Source organism: Sphaeroforma arctica (assembly GCF_001186125.1).
Source record: "Sphaeroforma arctica JP610 unplaced genomic scaffold supercont1.1663, whole genome shotgun sequence".
In the NCBI taxonomy this organism is placed as follows: Eukaryota; class Ichthyosporea; order Ichthyophonida; genus Sphaeroforma; species Sphaeroforma arctica.
In genome coordinates, this window is record NW_014038895.1 from 365 (window position 1) to 1,850 (window position 1,486).

The 1,486-nt window shown below is 46.8% G+C and overlaps 1 protein-coding gene across 1 annotated transcript; it reads left to right on the forward strand.

Annotated features, from left to right (window-relative positions):
- Positions 1-414: 414 nt before the first annotated feature.
- SARC_11389 (hypothetical protein) lies at positions 415-1,188 on the forward strand (the record flags this gene model as incomplete). Its single annotated transcript, XM_014294526.1, has 2 exons — positions 415-584; positions 930-1,188. The coding sequence occupies 2 exons, from the start codon at positions 415-417 to the stop codon at positions 1,186-1,188; spliced, it is 429 nt and encodes a 142-aa protein (XP_014150001.1).
- Positions 1,189-1,486: the final 298 nt, after the last annotated feature.

Here is a 1,486-nt window from a genome sequence, read left to right on the forward strand (position 1 = left end):
ACAGCGGTCTACACAGAAGCTTAACGTAATTTTTTTGGTTCACATTTTTTTTTGGGGGGGGGAGAAGTGGTGGGCATTGATCGCGTGGCGATAATAAGCCGGCAATTTATACCACATTTTATAATTGCCCTTGTCCTCTATATAAGTAAATAAAGTATATGCTTGGCCTTCTTAATTAACAACGACTGTCTCTATTTGTGATGCATATTAGCGTCGTTGTGTTAGCTAGTAGTGCGCTGTAGAATATACATACTCTACTCTTCTTATCTCGAGGATTAATGGCATACAGTTCTTTTTAAGTATTGACGGAACATTTGCCTCAATAGTTACTATAGGCTCAGAGCTTCCAACATAGTCTGTATCAAACCATGTACTCTAGGTAAACAAACGCATAGTTTTGAAGAACCTCTCGTCATGGCTAAGTTATCACATGCGCCCGTTTGGCAATTTCAAGAGCGAACACTCAACGGTGTCAAATTCTCGCTCGCACAAGCCCTAACCAAGAGTACTACACACCGCCGCATGCAACACACCAGTCCGATAAAGCAAGCAAAGTCGTCTATCGCCTGTATACGAGGGGAGGGGTTCCTTTCGGTGAACACCCGTAATATAACACTAAGTACATCTATACAGACTATACAGGCGCGTACATATCACTCTGCCCAAAACATGTTGACGTCGGTCACACACCTCCGAGTGGCGATCAGCCGCTGTCGCTCGAAAGCTCATACAAGTCTGCAGCCCTGGCAGAGGGTTATGCACAACGGTCTGTCAACCCGTTCATTACACACTGGTGTATCAGTTGACAGTATATATGGTAGTGCACATGTCAGGGTATCCGAGAGGGCTGTGTGTGGTACTTCCAGAGCACCCGGTACTGCCTGGGCTCTCACATATACACACAGCCACGCACACAGCCACACACACAGACCACTTGGAGCGCCACGTCGCACACTAGCCACTGACAGTGGTAATACACCCACAGGCACAGCAGAGACACCCGTGCCTGTCTCACTCATACACAAACTTCCCACCAAGAGAGGTAAGGTAGATATAGGCACGTTCCCAGTCGAGCGCATCCGCAACTTCAGCATTATTGCGCACGTGGACCATGGGAAAAGTACGCTGGCTGACAGGCTGCTGGAGATGACTGGTAAGGTTTGGCACGCAATCCGTGTCTGCAAGTAACATGTCCTTGGTCATATATTTAGATCAAACTTGCTGGTAAACGCGCAACTAGGTACACGGCCCATGTGCAAACACCAGGAAAATACATGCGCTTACACTATCGTGCTCGGAATAGAAATACCGAAGTACAAGTATACCAACATATAGGCACACACAGACACACACACAAATATGGGATATACATATAAACACACACGCACACACACACACACACACACACACACACATACATACAACACACACACACGACACACACACACACACACACACACACACACACACACACACACACACACAC